At 43.7% G+C, this 15111-nt stretch overlaps 4 protein-coding genes across 10 annotated transcripts; 2 read left to right on the forward strand and 2 right to left on the reverse strand.

Moving 5' to 3' along the window:
- Window positions 1–932: 932 nt before the first annotated feature.
- On the forward strand, window positions 933–5087 carry LOC108076446 (serine/threonine-protein kinase SBK1). Of its 7 annotated transcripts, none has more exons than XM_017169318.2 (8): window positions 933–1169; window positions 1713–1945; window positions 2667–2928; window positions 2993–3092; window positions 3153–3335; window positions 3400–3886; window positions 4141–4510; window positions 4829–5087. In XM_017169318.2, the coding sequence occupies exons 2-8, from the start codon at window positions 1889–1891 to the stop codon at window positions 5023–5025; spliced, it is 1656 nt and encodes a 551-aa protein (XP_017024807.1). In that variant the 5' UTR covers window positions 933–1169; window positions 1713–1888; the 3' UTR covers window positions 5026–5087. The 7 variants fall into 7 exon arrangements, with proteins under 7 accessions (XP_017024807.1, XP_017024808.1, XP_017024803.1 ...); XM_017169319.2 differs by having other exon boundaries at window positions 4883–5087; XM_017169314.3 differs by having other exon boundaries at window positions 4141–4964.
- A 54-nt stretch (window positions 5088–5141) lies between these two features.
- Window positions 5142–6140, reverse strand: RpS15 (ribosomal protein S15). The gene is made up of 4 exons (XM_017169323.1): window positions 6048–6140; window positions 5764–5852; window positions 5474–5696; window positions 5142–5332 (listed from the first exon to the last, which is right to left on the reverse strand). Exons 1-4 carry the CDS (start codon window positions 6054–6056, stop codon window positions 5207–5209), a joined length of 447 nt encoding a protein of 148 aa, XP_017024812.1. The 5' UTR covers window positions 6057–6140; the 3' UTR covers window positions 5142–5206.
- A 3271-nt stretch (window positions 6141–9411) lies between these two features.
- Window positions 9412–11119, forward strand: LOC108076187 (venom protease). The gene is made up of 3 exons (XM_017168919.3): window positions 9412–9683; window positions 9751–9958; window positions 10411–11119. Exons 1-3 carry the CDS (start codon window positions 9425–9427, stop codon window positions 11027–11029), a joined length of 1086 nt encoding a protein of 361 aa, XP_017024408.1. The 5' UTR covers window positions 9412–9424; the 3' UTR covers window positions 11030–11119.
- A 135-nt stretch (window positions 11120–11254) lies between these two features.
- Lst (Limostatin) lies at window positions 11255–13217 on the reverse strand. Its single transcript, XM_017168918.3, has 2 exons — window positions 12925–13217; window positions 11255–11936 (listed from the first exon to the last, which is right to left on the reverse strand). Exons 1-2 carry the CDS (start codon window positions 12937–12939, stop codon window positions 11526–11528), a joined length of 426 nt encoding a protein of 141 aa, XP_017024407.1. The 5' UTR covers window positions 12940–13217; the 3' UTR covers window positions 11255–11525.
- Window positions 13218–15111: the final 1894 nt, after the last annotated feature.

Raw genomic sequence — 15111 nt, forward strand, 5'->3', positions numbered from 1 at the left:
GAAAACTTCTCAACTTTAAGGCCGATGGGAAATTTAAATCGAAATTGGAATCAAAATCCTATCGAATCGGAGCTGTTGCGCCTTCGGTGACATGCGAGCGTTTGCCAATGGCTGCTGGCCAGTTGCCACTTTTATAGTCCGCGACAAGTGGTTATAAAGGCTGCATCTCTTATCACACACACACACACACACAGCACTTATGTGCGAGGGAAAAGTTTTTTTTGTGTGTGTCAAGCGCAGCAGCAGCAGCAGAAGCGGTAGCAGCAACGGAGAAGTTGAACCTCTAGAGCTAAAGTCCCCAAACTGAAAGCCTGAAAGTCGCATGCGCCAAGGAAACGTCGACGGAACCGGAACGGAAGTGACCAATTAGAGTTGGCTTACATATACCATGACAACGGTGCGTATACTTGATGCTCTTGTGTACATGCTCGCTGTGCTGTATTGGTGCAGAGATTTCACTTCCACTGTGTGTGCGGCTGTTAACTGAGAAGGCTGCTGTTATAGTGTGGAGAGGCGCCATGTTAACCCACTGTATATGGCATTAAATTAGTTGGAAAATAGTAAATTAAATTACATTTAGATAAGTTATATATTTTATATTTTTTACATTTAGTAGACATAGGAATACGGTTAAATAATTTCTATAAATGCATATTTTTTTCACCTAAAAAATAGTAATAATATGCGGAATCTAAGAGATTTTAAGAGGTTTAAGGGGGTTAATAGTTCTAAAGACCGCTCCTTTTAGCCCTACTCTATTTTGGCTATATTCTTGTGCAACGGTCTTTTCTCCTGAGCTCTCTCTCTCTCTCTCGTTCAAAATCTCTTATTAGCAGCACAAACATATTTCGAAAACATTTTCGAAAACGCTCGCGTGCACTGCTCGGAATATCTTTTTTTAAATCCCAACCGAGAGCAGTTGGCAACGGGCACTCGTGAACAACGGATGCGTTTGTGGCATAGCAGTTCGCGGATTTAATTGCAGGTGCAGCTGTATAAATACATACTCCCACATATGTACATATGCGGAGAGTGGTGCCAGCTCACTTGACAAAATTGCGGCAGTGCGTGTTGAAATGCGTGTCTATAGAGTGCGTTCCGCTGGATAAATTGGACGCGAATTCATTCCGCCGCTGGCGAAAATCTACAGAATCTACTTTCGCCAAAAGGTTTTTATATAAGAGGCAGGCGCGGGCATTATTTTTAATTTAGCTGTTGATATTATGCATAAAGCGAAAAGAGAAAACAAACATCAAAACAGAAAAGAACAGAAGCCGGGGAGAGTGACGAGAAGAATTGTGCGGCCTGGTTCTAAAAACTTATAGCCGTCTGGCGAGCGATTCTTTCGAATTCTTCCGCTCGGTGTGTGTACGTGTTCAAATATTTATACGTGCACGCGCTGCTCAACGGATTACCCGTATTTGTTTTGGTGAATTTCCACAAGATGTGCAATAATAGGTCCATGTCCGTTTACCAGGAAGCGAAAAGGCGTCCGATCAATTTCGGATTCATCTCTTAATTTACTTTAGCTGCGTGCAGAAACAGCAACAAAAGCCAGAAGACAACGCGCATAAATAAAGATACTACTAGCGGGTATAAAGGAATCCAACAGATATAGAAATGTTTTCCTTTGCTGCTGCTTCTGCTGCTGTTGCTGTTGCTGCTGCTGCTGTCGCTATAAATATTTACAACGCCCGTCTTGTATACAAAAGTGTAAATATGTAGATACATTCTGGTAGATACATTCGCGTACATAAACTGTTTCAATTATTTTATTGGCCTGCTCATGGACAAAGCTCCGCAGAATTGAAAGTGAATCAAGTGATATGAACTGAGGCGAAAGCCAAAAACCAATTACCGAACCAAGGAACATTTGCAAACAGACAAAATGTCGAAAAAACCACGTGGACACATACACAAGATCCGAGAGTTTGAACTGGAAAAGGTGAGTGAATATCCATCTGGCTTTATTTGGTTTCATCCCAATATCACTTTATGATCTATCCAGCCAATAAACAAATAGCTATAGAAAGGTATTAAGAGTTCGACTTGGCCCAGTCGCGTCTTGAGCGTTATGATGGGCAATCTGCCAATAATCTCTTCCCCGGGAAATCGTCTACAACACATCGGGGGAAAATGCCATGTTAACGATTAGATTTCTGATCATTAAACACAAACAGCAATGGGCAACGTCTCGGTCTCGAATACAGTAATGTTTAATAGGTCTAGGTAACGCCACTATATATACACGATTCTCTCTCTCACATACTTTTTATATCTCTGTACATTTGTATATTTTATTGTTCCGATATAGTTGAGGTGGGTCTTAAACGAGGCGCACAGCATATTGCACAAAGCTCTGCTCTTTGATTTTTCAGAACAGGAAGCCCATTTAAAAATGGCTTTATTTATGAACAGGAACTATTATTAATCGGAGCTGAATTTAGAATGCTTTTATCTACAGTTCGGGAGAAATTTAATAAAAACCCCTATCTAAATGGTTTGGCCATTTCCTTGTTTTCCTCTCAGTTAACTAGAATTATTGACTAATTAATTAATACCGACATGTTTCTTAAAATGTTTCATCACACACCAAATCGAAAACATTGATGGTGTAGTTTTTTTGGTAGCAATCACAGCTATTTTAATATGTCATCTATATATAGATCCAGCTTGTGGACGAGTTTGATATCATTCAGATCGTTGGTGAGGGATGGTTTGGGAAGATCTTGCTGGTTGAGCACCGGGGATCCCAGACGGAGATGGTCCTGAAAGCCGTACCCAAGCCCTATGTTACCCTACGAGACTTTTACCGGGAATTCCACTACGGACTCCATTTGGGCGTGCACCGGCACATAGTGACCACCTATGATGTGGCCTTTGAGACGGCGGGTTTCTACGTTTTCACCCAGGAATATGCTCCACTAGGTGGGTTTTAGCAATATATATTTTATAAAATTACCCACTTAATGAGAGGACATCTTAATTTCAGGGGATCTCACTTCGAATGTGACCGATTCGGGCGTGGGCGAAGTTTACAGTAAGCGTGTGGCCAAACAATTGGCCTCGGCCATAGACTACATGCATTCAAAGTAAGTTTTGCTAAACCCTTCTTCAACTATTAATTAAATATACTTTCCTTTTCCTTGCAGAGACATAGTCCATCGGGATATTAAGTTGGATAATGTCCTTATCTATCGCTCGGACTTCCAGCGCATCAAGCTCTGCGATTTCGGCGAGTCATTTCCCACAGGCTCCACAGTGGAGCGGCGGAACGAGTGGCTGCCCTACAGTCCGCCAGAAGTATTAGAAATCAAGCCCGAGGGCAGCTACAAGTAAGCTTGATGAGTTGGTACCCAAGTTCTCAATAATTAATATATATATTACCCTTTATTCCAGAGCCGATCCCAGCCACGATGTCTGGCAGTTTGGCATCGTGATCTTTGTGTGCTTAACTGGATGCTTGCCCTGGCAAAAGGCTGCTTCCGATGATCCCCGATATGTGCGATATTTGGCCTGGCAGGGTGGTCTTATGATGATGCCCCTGCGGCGAACTCCTCGGCTCTTTAAGCTCCTCACCTCGAATGCCCAGCGCATGTTCAAGCGCTTCTTTGCCAGGATCTCCAATCGTCCAAAGAGCCTGGCCGATGTGACCAAGTTCCTAGATGATCGCTGGCTGGCCAAGACAGCGCAAAAGGAGATGGCAGAATATGAGACCGATGAGCTGTGTCCCTCCATGTACTCCTTCCACAGCAGTCCGGATGAGAAGAATCGTTTGCTGTACACTTTGGCAGATTGTGGAATCGAAACGAACGTGGATCGCCAACAGAAGAAGAATCGCATCAAAGACTGGATAGAGTCGTCCATTATAACAGAGGAGGATGAGGTGAGTTTTTAAACGTATTTTCAAAGGGATTAAGTTTTCAAGCAGCTAAAATTACCTGATCTTGAACAAACATGGCGGAATAACCTTTAGTTTTAATTAATTGGCCACTAGCCAAGTTTTTTTATTTAATTGCCTTAAAAAAAACAAAGGCATTGTTCTCTGATTAACCAAGAATTCTCTAAGGAAATACTAACGTATAGCCTAACTAGCTTGACTACCACATAAACTCCTTCTTCCTTCTCCTTTCTTTGCAGGAAGAGAACGAGGAGACCAATTCCGCCTCTCCATCGTCATCAGTTTCCCGGGAGCCACTGCCCGGCCATATCTCATCACTGCGCAAGCCGGCCAGCCCGCCGGAAAGCTCGAAAGAGATCAAGGGCACCCTTAAGGATGCCACCCAGAAGCACTTTGATCCACGCACGGGGGCTTTGCAGCAGGGCCCCAGCGAAATGGGCCAAGTGGCCATGTCGTATTCCAAGTCCGCCAGTCCCTCCTCCAACTACAGCACCACGGCCTCCACGCTGAACAATGCCGACAGCCTGCTGACGCTGGGCTCGCGGCAGGATTTGCTGGCCAGCAACATGACCATGTACACCTCCATGGAGACGGAGCTAAATCGTCTAGGTGAGGCTGATCCTCGTCTGAACCAGCGCTCGCTGAGCAGCAATCCCATGCTAACCACCTTCGATGTGAACACCTCTCCCGCCGCCAAGAACTCTATCGGAGTGGGCACCCGCAACTCCAGCCGGAGCATCCTCAAGTCCTCAATCGTAACCGCCGCTTATCCCGCTTTGGGCGCTTTTAACATGGGCCAGAGCCACAGCCTGCAACAGCTCAACCAGCACCTCCAGACATCCACGGGCCTCAATCCAAAAGACAACTCCTTCTTTAGTCGATGACAACCGCCGGCTAGCTAGTTACTAATCCTTGACGCACTTTCAGAGCTTTGCGATGCCCGGGCCTCGAGCTATGCTAATCTCCCGTATGCTTCTCAAGTTAAAGACAGCGCCTACGGATCGGCCGATGTCAGCGAGATGACGACGAGCAGGAGTCCCCGGAGTGCCCCAGTTATGAAAGACACCGCCTATGACCGCACCAGCAGCAGCAGCCACAATATCGCTCGCCGCCAGCGCAGATAGCTACCGATTTGGTCACTCACTGATTTACAAGTTCCAATAAATAGATAACGTACATTTCTTAAGTTTTATCCACTCCTTTACTTGTCTTGGGCGGTTGTGATGGAAACGCAACATAGTTCTTATAAAAGTACGTTTCATTTATTACGCATCAACATCCCAAAATAAAGATGAGCAGCGGCGCTCACTTCAGAGGAATAAAACGGGAGCTGTGGGTGGCACCGATACCGGGACGACCGTGCTTAACGGGCTTGTAGGTCAGAGCGAACTCTCCCAGATAGTGGCCGATCATCTCGGGCTTGACCTCAACCTGTGGATGAAGGAAATTTGGAATTAGATATCTTGGAAATATATGGATACTTATAGGGAAGTTTTCGTGACCTGGAGAGGGGGAACTGATTAATACACTTTCCTATATAGTCTACATTTTAAACCCCAAGCTATTCCTCACCTGGCCAAAGTCCTTGCCGTTGTAGACGCCAATGATGGAGCCGGTCATCTCGGGGACGATGATCATGTTCCTCAGGTGGGTCTTGACAATCTCGGGCTTCTCATTTGGTGGCGCCTCCTTCTTGGCCTTGCGCAGCTTCTTGATCAGAGCCATTGGCTTGCGCTTCAGGCCGCGGGAGAAACGCCTGCGAGCACGGCTGTGCATCAGCTCCACCAGCTGGTTGCTGTCGGGGAAAAAGAAAAGCGCCGGTTAGTTGCCGCATTTATTGATATTTTGCATAAACCACTCACTTGGGCATGTCCAGAAGCTGGTCCAAGTCGACACCACGGTAGGTGAACTTCTTGAAGGTACGCTTCTTCTTCAGATTCTCATCGACTTGCTGTTTGGCAAAAAATCAAAGAAAAAGAAAAACAAAGTCAATACGGCTGCCATTTTGCGTGAAAATCGCACTGAAGAGGTCCAAAATAACATTTGCCATCGTGCGCGAAACACTGCCAAATTCATTTCACACTGCATTTTGGCCAATTTCCACACAGATGCCGAATATTTCATTGGATTTTCGAAAGATATTTACATCGGCCATCTTTTTTGGTTCGTGCACAAAACGGAAAGAGTATTAAAATCAGTGTGCCCAGGCCACCACTGCTGGAATTGGCCACGGGCTAAAAATACCAACTGGTGACATGGTAACTCAAATGATATTTTGGTATTTTTTGCGATGTAAAATGTTTGTAAAATGTAAAAATTAAATGTATAATTAAGTAAAAAAAGTAAAAATATAAAATATTCTTGCTTGGTATCAACAGCCAAGTCGATCTAGTCATGTCCGTCTGTTTCTACACCAGTCCCTCAATTTTAAAGTTGCCATCATAAAACTTTCTAGATAGTTTTCTATGCTTATTAGTATATATGTCGAATCGGGTCAGATCAATTCCCTATATCTTATAGCTGCCTTAGGAATTTTTATTATTATTATTAATATTTTTAAATTTTGGTTAACGTATTTTTTTAGGATCCTCGTGAAATATTTAGCGCGGAGTTTATTGTTTTCAAACGATATTCAGTTGTATAAATCGAAATATTATTTCGTAAAGCTTCGATATTAAATAACTAATTATTAATTATTAACAAAAATAATTACTTTTTATTTAATAATTAGTTCTGGATTTGATACTTAGCTAAAAAAAGGGCAGTTTGTAGCGAAGAGTTCTGTTTAAGCTGAGTTGTATAATTCAGAGGTTTGGGCTTAACCTTAGGTTAAAGTCTCTTATCAACAGATTCACGTAATACCTCGATGGCTTCCGAGAAAGCATCCGATCTATATACATATATACATACATATATGTACATGACCTCATTCTATATTTATATTACCCACATGGGAGTACCTAAGCAGCATATATACACTTCAAAAAATAACCTCTCTCTTAGGAAATACGAATATTTGGCAAACCAACAGGCTACGTGGAAAGTAGAACTGTTTTCCTAGAAAAGATTTCACAAAAGTAATTTGTATTCAAAAATTATGCTTATTTTTTCGTTTTTAAGTCAAACCCAAGGTTTGTTGTTGAAAAATTCCTTTTAATAAATAATTTAAATTTGAATAATAATCCAAACTTTATTATTAAACCAAAAGCTTAGATAATCCTTGTAAAACTTGTATCTGATAAGTATTGCTGAAAAGTAAGAAAGACCGCCCCCCCCATTTTAGGTAAATTATTGTCCAGGTATTATTATTTTTATATATATACAATTTTATTTAAAACGATAATTGCGAGTTTGTCTAAGTTTCATTGTCCGGAAGGCAAATATTATTAGGCTCAATATTACAATCACAGTTCTTAGCATAGTTTTTGTATCTTGGTTGTCCTGAGCTGGCTTGTGGGTGGCCACAGATACGAAGTGCTCCTCATCATCTCGATCATAAAAGCTCAGCCAACAGCCCAGCCATGTATAAACTTTTCTTCATTTCAAAAGGAGGCCTTAGCCTCCCATCCCATCTCTCGACACCTTCTATCAGCAGTATCTCAATTGGCAAATTCTGTTTCTATTCGGAAGTACCTAGGACAGATTCGCTGGAAACCGGATGGTATAGTATCCGTGGCTGCTTGTTGGGCGGCTTTCATCTTATTAAATATTTCCTGTAATTGATTTTTCATCTTTGCAGCATCTATCTTGTTCGACACTGCATGCAGTTGATTTTCAATTTTGTTTAGAACCGCTTGAAGTTGGGTTTTAAGATCAATCAGACTTCCTTCCAGTTTAACTTGGGACTCCTCCATCTTAGTCAGAACGGCTTGCTGGCCTTCCAGTTTGGTTTTTACCGCAGGCAGGCTCCCTTCCCTACCTCAGGAGGAGTGGACGCGATAGCGATACAAACCAAGTTAGAGGCCAAACTGGAAGGGAGCCTGCTTGCGGTACAAACCAAGCTGGAAGGCCAACAGGCGGTTCTGACTAAGATGGAGGAGTCCCAAGCTAAACTGGAAGGAAGTCTGCTTGATCTTAAAACCCAACTTCAGGCGGTTGTAAACAAAATTGAAAATCAACTGCAGGCAGTGTCGAACAAGATAGATGCTGCCAAAGTGGAAAATTAATTACAGGAAATATTGAATAAGATGGAAGCCGCCCAATAAGCAGCCACGATTACTATACCATCAGGTTTCGAGCGAATCGGTTCTAGGTATTTTCGAATGTCTACAGCTTTGCTTTGATTACGGTGTCAGCATCACGTGTGTTTCCTCGGTTCTGGCCTCTGACGTGTTCGTTTACCAGTGAGCAGCAGCTTGGTGAGACAGAAGTTATCAGTTTGGTTTGGATTGTCATTAACCAGACTGGTCCTCCCGGAAGGATCCATCCCACAGGATACAGGCAGTCAGCGCCCAAGGGTGGTAACTTTCGATGTTGGGCATCCTTAAACTGGGTGAGAGTAAGACCGCGTTTGGAGAAGGTCTCTGCTGAACTGATTCCCGAATTATTCGAAGACATTCGAAGAGGCATCTGGCTTACGCTGGGATTGATAAGAGCTTAATATATGTACACGTATACACATAAAGATGGCACTAGCTGTGGTTGCTGTCGTGGAACATGTTGGTTTGCCATTGGTCTCTTGTTGCCAACTGTATCTGGGTGCCTGGTGACTGGGTTCATCAATGGAGTTCATGGAGTGGAGAGTTCACTGGTGCTTCCATGTTCTCTCCAGAACCGGACAACGATCCACCAATGCCAAAAGAGCCCATATCCAATTCCAATCATCCGAGTATCTTATCCAGTTGCTCCCTTGGCGACTGGGAACTACATATTCAAGACAGCCTTTGCAACAAGGACGTTTGGTAGTCACTGAGGGACAAAAGTCTTTCCAAAACAAAGCGTAAATGGTGAACGAGTCTGGTTTTTAAATATAACGGTTATCACAAAGTATGACCGCATCATTGGCCCACCAAAAATGCCAAAGAACTAGTGAAAAGAGAGGTCACAAAAGACTTTGTATTTTTCCGCTGCAAAATCATTTTACCCCCACGATATAGACCTTACAAGAAAGCGAGAGCTAATAAGGAGGCCGAGGCTTTAAAAATGTGACTTTGCGCCTTATGAACCTAGACAACTTTTTAGTATTTTATTACCTCTCTTCTGAGTATGACCATGTTTCTTAGCTGTTGCTCTCTCGCTCCATCCCACAGTATTTAAATGGTATTAATAAAGCACTTGGGACTCAGTCACACTTAAAATTGCAGCAGTTAAATTCGAAATAATAAATTTAAATTTAATTTCAAAATGTTGTACCTAATAACCATATCCAAAAACTGGTTAAGTATTACAATTTTCTTTTTTTTAATTTTACATACAATTTCAAAAAAATGCCCGAAAAAATCCCCTCTCATCTCCTTATCAGTTAAGCTTCCGCTTGACTCGGAAGTTGACTTTTGTTCAGTTTGAAACGCGTCACCACCCAAAATGCAAGTGCTTTTCTTGATTCCCTTGCTTTTGGGAGTAGTCTTGGGTAATATTGTACCAAAACTTTGCGATAATGGAACCGGGCAGTGCAAGCAGTTAAGCGACTGCCCCACCATATTTCATAACCTGGCTGAGATCGGACCTTTTGTGAAATATTGCGATGAGTTCAACGACATTGTTTGCTGTCCCCTGCCAATTAATATGCAAAGCCAGGAGCAGCCATTCTCCGCCGGAGCCAGGCTCAGGAAATTTGAGAAGGGTCAGTTACACCTAAAATAAGCTGAATTAATTCTTTAAATTAAGAATGCGTTGTTTTTGCTAAACAGAATGTCGCCGCTATAATGAGATAAGAGCTTCCTGTCGTTCCACGCCTTTTATTGTGGGTGGCGTCAAGGCCGAGGGCCGCGAATTCCCCTTCATGGCGCTGCTGGGGCAGCGTAGGAAAAATTCTTCCAAGACTCAATGGGACTGCGGTGGCACCCTCATTCATCCCAAGTTCGTGCTGACCGCCGCCCATTGCCTGGAGACCAGTGAGTGAGTAAGAACACTTATTAAATATTAAATTGCTTATAAATTCTCAAGAGAAATCTAAATTATGGTAGGAATTTTTCTATAAAGTAAAAACCATTTATAGGATTGAAACTTGAAATATAGTTAAAAGTTAAGTAAATGTTTTATTTGATTTTTGATTAAGCAATTAAAATCTTTTTTCCATTCTCTTGTGTTAAGGCCATAAATTATTTTATCCAAGAGCTATAACAAATGTTGTTTTAAAAACCAAAAACATCATGTTTTAAACATTCTTTTTCTTGAAATCGTATTTCAGAAGTCAGAAATTTCCATTCAATTTAATGGCTTTCATTTAATATATGTATTTTTAGCCAGTTTTCAAAATTTATAAACAAAAACTGGCTTAAGTTTAATAGTTTTATTTTATTTCTTATTATTTTCTCAAAGAATCCTTAATATTTCACGACTCTTTCCAGGACCAAAGCTCAGCGCCTGGATCCCAACTACGACAGCCCCAAGTATGTGGTGAGACTGGGAGACCTGGACTACAATAGCAACACGGATGATGCCCAGCCCCAGGACTTTTTGGTGGTCAACTATGTGGTGCATCCCGGCTATGGCGAGGATGACTTTACTGGTGGCCGCTTCAATGACATTGCTCTCCTTGAACTGGACAAGGAGGCCACTTTCAATGAGTATGTGGCACCTGCCTGCCTGCCCCCCGCCAGCGGAAATGAGTACCTCCAGGTGACAGCCGCTGGCTGGGGAGCCACTTCAGAGGGTGGAAAATCCTCCTCGCATCTCCTCAAAGTCACCCTGGATAGGTTCGGGGAGCAGCAGTGCAGCGAACGCTTGAGCCACAAGATCGATGTGCGCACTCAGCTCTGTGCGGGATCGCGGAGCAGCAGTGGCGATACTTGCTACGGGGATTCCGGTGGACCCGTCTTCGTTCAGCATCCCGTTTACACGTGCCTCAAGCATGTGATTGGCATCACGTCCTATGGAATAGTGTGCGGCGTTCGGGGATTGCCCAGTGTTTACACCAAGGTCCATCTATACACCGACTGGATAGAGAATATTGTGTGGGGAGAATGAGTTTGAAAATGTAGCATTTGGAAAGTGCAAACCTGAAACATAAACCCTCTGTTTTATAGACAGAAGCAGCCGACATTGATAACCATTAAAGCTCAGTTATAATACAATTAGATCCTAATCCAGTCACATGGTGGCTTTTTTGTTACTTATTTCATCAGTTGGACCGATAATAGGTTCTACAAATCCCAGCTTAGACTTTAGCACTCCCAATGAAACCGCTGCTCGTATCAAAATCAGTTTTGTTAGCTTTAATCAAACGTCGCGATAACAAATTGCATAACAAACATCTGGGGACTTACGGCTACGAGGATGTGGGTGGTGGTGAGGCGGTGCGAATGGAGTATACAGATATATATATATAATATAGCGATGAGTGCTCTCTTGTCGTGCTGCAGTGCATTACTTAAGGCTAGGACACAGTGTAGGCTAAGTGCTAGAGGACCCTGTAGATGGCCAACATCCCGGGTTGGCACTGGAGGTTGTGCATTGAGCAGGACTACAGGCGATGAAGGCGGTTCAGATCGTGACGCCTCTGGGCATTCCTGTCCTTGATCTCCTGCTTGCGGATCTCCTGCTGCTTGTACACGAACAGGGGCCGGAAGACGATGGCCCGGCGCGGACGATCCAGCTTCTTGGCTTCCACAGCAGCCACAGGCTCAGCATCCCGACGCTGCCGGCCGCTGTATGGCCGGAACAGATTCGATTTGGCCGAATCGTGGGCGTAGAGTGTGCTCAGGAAGTCAAAGTATGGCTTGGACTGGAGGCTATCCCGGTTTGCCAGCGGCGAGTTGTAGCTGAACTGATTGGGCGTCTCGATGTCCAGCAGATTATGGGGAACATCCTGCTGCTGGGGAGCTGGAACTGCGCTGGCCATCGCTGCCAGGAGCAGCAGGATCAGAGAGCTGAACTGCAAAGGCGAACAAGGAAAGGAAATAGTCAGACATTGTCAGAAAGAGGTGTGAATAGCGGCTGGAGGCCAGTGGCAGAGCCAAGCGGTGCCAGAGAACCAGAACCTGTCTGCTCTTAGCGCTTATGCTGTGAATTAGCATACAATAATTAATTTAAATTAACCAACCCGAGGGGGTTGGGACTGGGGCCCAAGTCAATGATATAACCGCAATCAAATCTAATTTATAGTCGCACGTAAAATATTCATGAGCACGTCTCGAATTTGGTAGGCGTCATCGAGCATGATCCGAGAATCCAGCTGATCTCTAGGCGCCAGAACCAAGAGATTCGTCTAACCGGATGCACCACTCTCTATGCTAATATATGCTGTATATGCTAATGTCTTTCGATCCTATACTATATATTCCTGGAAGCCCAGTGATGGATGATTCACATTTGGCACTTCTTTTGCTGGCTTTTTGAATTATGTAAAACCTTAAACCGCAGACAGAAAACAAATTAATTTCAATCAGCAGCGGGCCAAAAAGGAGAGGATCAAGATTGAGATTGCGGCCATGTAACCGGTTGCTTTTTGTGGTTCAGGGTTAAAATCGTTTTGGAATCAAGGCTTCCAACAGGATCGTTCCAAGATCGAAGATTGAATATCAAGTGCAAATTGAAAAGAGGGCCATAAAGCCGGAGAGCTTTTTATGACACTTCCTCATGAAGATCACAAGATCACACATCGCGGCTGGCTCTTGGTAGGAATAGAAATAGAATAACGAATATAACTTGATTCGATAATGCTTTTGGCCTTGCCGAAATAATCAGAGTACGCCGTCCTCTGTGTCTGGCCAGTCCGTTAGCTTTGTTTTGCAGCTTTAATTTTGTGAATTTCGGTTGAAAATGTTAATGGCCGAAACACGTTTCTTTGTTGGCCTGTGTGTTTTGCTCATAAATTTTCAAAAATTTCAATACCGATCGTCGTCCCCCCCTGAGATACTTACTTGCCAGGCGAACATCTTTGGGTACCGTTGGATTAATGGCTCAATTAATTAATTAAGCTAATGTATCCTGTTTGCTAACTGGTTCAGGCACTTGACACAGGTCGAAATTAATCCAATTTGTTGGCCGTTGTGTGTTGTTCACTCGCGTAATGTCGGAATCGTACTGAACGGTTTGTATATCTCTATATGGGACTCAGTTGTTATCAGTGGCCGCTTAACACCCCGTTTTTCTATTTTTATTGAGAATAATCTTGATACGATGCTGTCGCCGCTGAGCGTGCGCTTCAACTGTTCAGAATTTTTGCCACAATTCACTTTTATACGGCCAGAGTGGTATGCCGAACGGGTTTCGCCTGCTAAGTGTTGCCGATATCGCGGCGTAGCCTTAGTCCCCGAGTGTGTGTTGCCAAACTGCAGCGGTTTTTGGAGAGCAGCCAGCCAGCCAGCTGGCTCACGTAATTAACGCTTGGGGGGAGGCTTCTTCGGGATCAAATCATATACATATGCGTCACACACACCGTGTTTGTTTGTCCTAAGCATTAGGTGATCTTCAAGCTGGAATTAATTAAACTTTTTCCATGACGCACTTACTAATCAACAGATCCGAGATATGAGTGAGATCTTAATCCCCCATCCTGGGAACGGAACAACTGGAACACGGAAGAGCCTAAGCAGAGGGAGTCGTAAAGCGTAAATCGGATCGCATCGGATTAGCGTCGGAACCAATTTCGTGTGGCTCATTATGGGACCTTAAGCTCGGGCTTAAAGTTATGCAAATTGCTGAGCTCGCTCGGTGACGCATGTCTGGGGCTATGCTGTGTGTTTTGTATATAGTATGCCATGGCATGCTTGGAAAATTGTCAACTGGCACTTGAGCTTGGCTTTCATGCTTGAGGAGGGGAATTCGAAGGCCGCTAATGGAGGGAGCACCCCCTGCACCGCCTGCCGCACGTGATCAGTAGCAGATTGGCTCGATCTCGATCTTAATCGAGTATGGGCTGTGACGCTAGTACCCCTGAAGTGGTTCTGGCCACTTAAATAGACCTGTCTTGGCCGTGTCAATGGCCACCCACCCCCCACCTGGCTGGACTCTCACCATGTTTGTTTGTTTCTTCTTAGCCTTTTTGGTATTTTTAGCCAGAGCGCAAAGCGATTTTGCCCATGATATTTGTTCAATAAATTTCGTTTAATTAGTTTTTTGGCTTGAAGCCGGTTTGAAACGCAATAAGACAAATGGCCCGGCGATAAGCGGGGCCATCGTCGGCGTCGTCGTCGTCACAAATGTCAGAGAGTGAAAAACAATATAAAAATGCTTATCAGGGTTTTACGATGATTCTATACCATGATTAGGTCTACAAATCCGGTGTCATTCCGATCCTTGGCCCTAAACCCCATTTGAATCATCGGGAGTTAGTCGGAATTGCAGGCTTCTAATTGGCTGAGATATGTTCCCGACACTGGGCGTTGACTTCCGCGGAGGAGTGCGCGAGACTCATCGAGGTGCTAATTGGGATGCACTGAATCACTGGCGCTGGGAATGGCGCCCCAAAAGGTGACAAAAGGGGCACGTTCCGGCGCCACCTTTCAAAACTAACATCTCAATTTTCCCAGCATTCATTCATCCTGGTCGTAAGCTCGCTTACTATTTGCCTTTTCACTTCTGGCTCTCGGCCAGTACGTCATTTTGTGGATTTAGACCCATCGCGGGTTAATTATCACTTTGCCTGCCTCGTCACTCGCTTTCCACTGGGACGGCCAAGCTCTAATTTGATTTGGGGCCTAATTTGTTTTGCTCTGGCCAAAGATCATGGAAATTTTGCCAGAGCTAATTAGGCTCTGGTGTTGGTAAAGGGTGTTAACTGCCGTAATTTTGACTGAAACGAGATTTTTCGCAATTTAAATTTGAATTTAAGCGCCCAGCACTGGTGCGTTGCCAGACTTTGCGTTCATGAGCGTCTAACGTTGCCAGATCGTCTGCGCATGAGCGACCAATATTGCCAGACCGCAATTTTCGATATCGAAAATGTTGTGGGCGCTTAAATTCAAAAAAATGTAAACATGTAAATATAAATATTAATAAAAAAAAATTATGAAAATAACGTACTAAAATAATAATTACATTTTTACTATGAGTTTGACTAAAAAAATAGCCTAATTCTTTAGGGACCACTGGCAAAAATTATAAAG

This window comes from Drosophila kikkawai, chromosome 2R (assembly GCF_030179895.1).
Source record: "Drosophila kikkawai strain 14028-0561.14 chromosome 2R, DkikHiC1v2, whole genome shotgun sequence".
Taxonomy (NCBI): domain Eukaryota; kingdom Metazoa; phylum Arthropoda; class Insecta; order Diptera; family Drosophilidae; genus Drosophila; species Drosophila kikkawai.

Excerpts from the sequence above, each read along its gene's own strand:
- LOC108076187 (XM_017168919.3), top strand. The coding sequence starts at position 9,425 with ATGCAAGTGCTTTTCTTGATTCCCTTGCTTTTGGGAGTAGTCTTGGGT. Across the intron at positions 9,684-9,750 it reads GCTCAGGAAATTTGAGAAGG|AATGTCGCCGCTATAATGAG; the intron begins GTCAGTTACACC and ends TTTGCTAAACAG. Across the intron at positions 9,959-10,410 it reads CATTGCCTGGAGACCAGTGA|GACCAAAGCTCAGCGCCTGG; the intron begins GTGAGTAAGAAC and ends GACTCTTTCCAG.
- LOC108076446 (XM_017169314.3), top strand. The coding sequence starts at position 1,889 with ATGTCGAAAAAACCACGTGGACACATACACAAGATCCGAGAGTTTGAA. Across the intron at positions 3,336-3,399 it reads AAGCCCGAGGGCAGCTACAA|AGCCGATCCCAGCCACGATG; the intron begins GTAAGCTTGATG and ends CCTTTATTCCAG. Across the intron at positions 3,887-4,140 it reads TTATAACAGAGGAGGATGAG|GAAGAGAACGAGGAGACCAA; the intron begins GTGAGTTTTTAA and ends CTTTCTTTGCAG.
- RpS15 (XM_017169323.1), bottom strand. Across the intron at positions 5,697-5,763 it reads CAGCTTCTGGACATGCCCAA|CAACCAGCTGGTGGAGCTGA; the intron begins GTGAGTGGTTTA and ends TTTCCCCGACAG. Across the intron at positions 5,333-5,473 it reads ACGGCAAGGACTTTGGCCAG|GTTGAGGTCAAGCCCGAGAT; the intron begins GTGAGGAATAGC and ends CTTCATCCACAG.